This window comes from Coptis chinensis, chromosome 6 (genome assembly GCF_015680905.1).
Source record: "Coptis chinensis isolate HL-2020 chromosome 6, ASM1568090v1, whole genome shotgun sequence".
Taxonomy (NCBI): domain Eukaryota; kingdom Viridiplantae; phylum Streptophyta; class Magnoliopsida; order Ranunculales; family Ranunculaceae; genus Coptis; species Coptis chinensis.
The window spans coordinates 77,683,857-77,688,659 of NC_141461.1; the positions used below are offsets into that span (position 1 = coordinate 77,683,857).

General features: G+C 35.7%; 1 protein-coding gene across 1 annotated transcript; it reads left to right on the forward strand.

Annotated features, from left to right (window-relative positions):
- The first annotated feature begins 3,780 nt into the window (after positions 1 to 3,780).
- On the forward strand, positions 3,781 to 4,401 carry LOC147494600 (uncharacterized). The gene has a single exon (XM_086568183.1). It carries the CDS (start codon positions 3,781 to 3,783, stop codon positions 4,399 to 4,401), a length of 621 nt encoding a protein of 206 aa, XP_086424309.1.
- Positions 4,402 to 4,803: the final 402 nt, after the last annotated feature.

The following is a 4,803-nucleotide window of genomic DNA, read 5'->3' on the forward strand; positions in this document are numbered from 1 at the left end:
TCTTTGTTAATGGTAGCTAGTTAGACCTAAAAATATATATAATTCTAGATCTAGTTTTCAGTAAATTAATTAAGTTTAAGTTCCATTTTCAATTCTTGTTTTAGATTAAGTCTTTGAATCATTGTTCTTGATTGATTAGATAAATAAAATAGTTATTTTGTCAATTTCGATTTTTGTTATTTCAATTTATAGATCTAGTTTTAATTCTTGTTGATTATCATTTCGTAGTTTAAGTAGATTGAAACATTGTTAGTTAAATTAGTTAAGTTAGAATTTTAATATGATGTGTAGTTATAATTCAATGGGAAATGATGGGTTGATGACTCAAGGCTAAAACCTCCATTAGAGGGGTTGATGAAGCTTTGATGAAAACTTAGTGGTATAGTGTAGAAGCGTTGTAGAATCTATTCCACTCTAGAAGGTCGTGATTCGCCATGAGAATGGGTGGACGACCTCACATGCTAGTTAGTATTTTGTAGAAATATCATGAACACTAGGGATTAGAACTCGAAATTCTTGCCGTAAGAACGTGAGAATCGAGATACAAGAATCTATGCTAGGTTATTAAGTTGGATTCGAGGTGGATTCAATTCCCCTCTAATCCTTTATCTAGATTCAAAAACAATCATATTTCCATAGCATTAAGTAGTTTAAATTCAACATAATCAATTTCATATTGTATCGTAGTATAACACCCTCCGTAAAGCTCTCATTAGACTTAAGACCGATTAGTTAACTACGAAAGCATTCCATGCTAGAGAACTAGGAGTGGAACGAATTTGTTACTCCACTCTATTTCGATAGAATTGAGAGTAGAAACTTTGATAAATATAGACTCGTAAATAGTTTTAGTTTACTTACGTTTTGAGTTTCATCATTCATTTCGTAGGTAAATTATCATTTTATGTTTTATCACAAGGCATCTCTGATCATACTCCTCTTGTTTATACATGGTTTCAAGCATCTAAACATCTTACCCCTTCAGATTTTGTAATGCTTGGGCCATGCACTCCTCCTTCGAACAATTTGTTATTGATGCTTGGTCTCAACAAGTTGAAGGCAACCCTTATCTTATTCTTTCACTCAAAATGAAACTTCTCAAAAACCTTCTCAAGAGTTAGTATAAAATCCACCATTCAAACTTGAGTCAGAGAACATACACAACCCGTACTCTTATGTACTCTTTACAGAAGCAACTTCATACATCTCCTTCTAATTTTATCTTGTTGCACAAGGAAAGAGAAGCTAGAAAACAGTTTACTGAACTTTTGAAGATAGAATATGAAGACATAAGACACAAAGCAGGGTGTACTTGGATGATTTTGGGGGATAGATGCACTGTTTTAATTTCTTTCATAATGTAATGAAAGAAAAGAAGAGTAGGGGAAGATTTGGACTATTTCTGATTCTGCTAGATGGTAATAAGGTCACAAATCATGAAGAGGTGGTGAAGTTGTTTGTTTTCCATTACAAAGACTTGCTTGGTGTTACTTCACCCACAATTGCAAATGATGAATTCTACGACAGTCTGCAAGTAAGAAATGTTATAGAGATTGGTAACATAAATTAGTGACAAGGAGATTAAAGATTGTCTTTTTGAGATGGATGATTACAAAGCTCTAGGACCAGATGGTTATAATGCATTCTTCTTCAAAAATTGTTGGTCTATAGTTGAAAAGGATTTCACCAAAGCCATCAAGTACTTGTTCTCTATTAACTTTCTTCCTAAAGGTGTTAACTCCACCTTCATTTGTCTAGTTCCCAAGATACCAAATCCCTCGAGAGTAACATATTACAGGCCAATAGCTTGCTGCAACACCATTTACAAATGTGTTGCAAAAGTTATTTCATGTAGACTAAAGCAAGTACTCCCTTCTCTTGTTTCCCTCAATCAATCAGCTTTTGTGCTGGGGAGGTCAATACAGGATAGCTTATTGTTATCACATGAGTTGTTAAGAGGTTACACAAGAAAACATCTTTCTCTAAGGTGTTCTCTTAAGGTTGATTTAAGTAAATCATATGACACAGTCAGTTGGGATGCAATAGAAGGTATAATGCATAGATTGTTATTCCCTCCAAAGCTATGTGTATGGATCAGGAGTTGTTATTCCACTACTCATTATTTAATCCTCATCAATGGAACTCCTGAAGGGTATTTCAAAGGTTTAAGGGGGTTGAGACAAGGCGATCCTTTATCCCCCTACATCTTTGTGCTGATTATGGAAATATTAAGTTTTTTACTCAATAAAGATGTGGCCAATGGATTGATCAAACCCCACCCTAAATGCAAGAGATTGAAGATTGTTAACCTATGCTTTGCAGATGACCTCATGTTATTCTTTAAAGGGGAGTTACAATCTATGGAAGCAATCAAAAGCATTCTCGATATTTTCTCATATTACACAAGGCTTAGTATCAACTCAGCTAAGACAATTTTACTTATAGGAGGATTGAATCAAGGTGATAGCAAGCTTCTTGCTGATATAATTGGTGTAAAGTTAGTTAAACATCCAATTACTTATCTGGGTTGCCACAAGTCTCAGCAAGATTAGGTATAAAGGACTGCATGCCTCTCATAGAAAATATTACAGCAAGGATAACTAATTGGAAGTCAAAATGATTACACATGTAGGGAGACTAGAACTAATACATTCTGTGTTAGCTTCATTCCATGTTTATTGGGCACGAACCTTCACTCTCCCTAATGTGGTTCTGGAACAAGTAACAACAATCTGCAACAGATTCTTATAGAGTGGCCTAGAGATGTCCAAGAAGATGCAACATGCTAGTAAGAAAAGCACAGCCAAAACAAAGAAGGAAGGGGGCATGAACATTCTAGATCTTAAAATTTGGAATAAAGCAGCTTATTGTGGGTTGGTGTTTAAGATAGCAAGGAAAGAAGAGAGTATATGGGCACAGTAGATGTGGAGCCAAAATATTAGACAAAAGTATTTTTGTTCTATGGCTATTCCTAGTGATTGTTCATGGGTTTGGAGGAATGTACTTGACACTAGGAAGATTGCAATTCAATTTATCAAGTATAGCATCGCAACAGGTGAAACCATTTCCTTATGGCACGACCCATGGATTGATGGCATAATTCTGAACACTTTACAAGAGGCAAAAGACCATCTCCATTTTCCTAATGATGCTCGAGTAAGCTCCCTGATTTCTGATGGATGTTGGAATGGAGTGGTGCAGAATCTCCCTTAAGGTGAACTGAAGAGTAGGATAACTAAAACAGAGATAAATTGTTACATACAAGAGCACAGTATTATTTGGTCACCAGCAGCTATTGGAGAGTTCACAACAAAGTCAGCATATGATGTTATAAGAACTCCAAAAGCTAAAGTGAAGTGGTACAATATGGTGTGGGGGAAAGTAGTGATTCCAAAGCACTTTTTCATCTCATGTCAATTGTTTTCAGGGAGTCTACCTACTCAAGATAGGTTAATTCAAAGGAAAATATTACAACATTCTTCCTACTGGCTGTGTGGATGACCTAGAGAGAACTCCAAACACCTTTTCTTCAGTTCTACTTACACTCTGTCGGTCTGGGCAAATGTGAAGCAATTACTGGGTTCAAGCTATCCGACTCAAAGTGTAAACAGAGAGTGGCATCTCCTTATGAGGATGTGTAGCAATAATAGCTTAGAAGCGGAAGTGCTCAAAGCCTATATATGTGCAACCATCACTTACATTTGGACTAAAAGAAATTTCAGGAGGTTCAGGAACACTAGACTACCATGGCAGAAGGTATAGGATAGACTCCTAGAAGACATGAAGAAATATCTACAGGAGAAACTGGTTACAGTTAAGGATGTTACTGGTGCAAGAGTACTGATGAATAGATTGGGAATAAGAGTTGAATTTCAACCTCTTAACCTTAAGAGTTGTATATGGACAAAGCCTGAAGGGGACATCTGTAAACTCAACGCAGATGGTTCACTGAATGATGACAGAGCAAGTTATGGGGGTATTATTAGGGATGCAGATGGATATACTCTACTATGTTACAATGGTAGGAGTGGGGTAAGATCAGTTCGGTTCCAAGAATTGAATGCAATTTATAAAGGATTGCAGGGATGTAATCAGCTACAAAAGAGGAAAGTAATGGTGGCTTTTGACTCTTTGAGAGTAGTTCAAATATTGAATAGGAAGGACAAGCCCCTGCGGTCATGTCTTAACATATCCAATGCTATTTTGAATTTAGCAAGTTCGTGTGACTATGTAAGCTTTAGTCATGTGTATAAGGAATGTAACAAAGCGGCGGATTATTTAGCTAGTCTAGGTAGTGACCAAGAATGTAGCTATTTTGTACCTCCTCTTGATGAAAAATTGTTGAATATTGTTGAGGAGGACAAGTTTGGGAAGATCTATGTAAGAATTCCAAAATTTTAATATAGGTTGGGGTTTCCTTAACCCTAAGCTTCATTAAAAAAATAAAACAAAATCAACTCTAATAGTCTTGCTAAACCCTTACACCGTAGCAGCACAATCTCAATTTCTGGTTTTGGTAAGTTCTACTGTCTTATTTTTTCGGTTCAAACCTTTGCATTTTACATTCAACTTTTTATGCATGACATCAAAGTGGCATTAATAAAAAGAAGTTCGATGAATTTGCATGCTGTTTTGAATAAAATCTTATTTTGCGCGGTTTATTTTCCAAACTTTTAATAAACCATGGTTAATATAAATATTCCACCAGTTAAATCAATAGAAACGGCTAATAATCATGACTACACTATTGATGCATGGTTCAAACAACATTTTCCTGTATCTAAATCTGATCGTTCTGCTTCT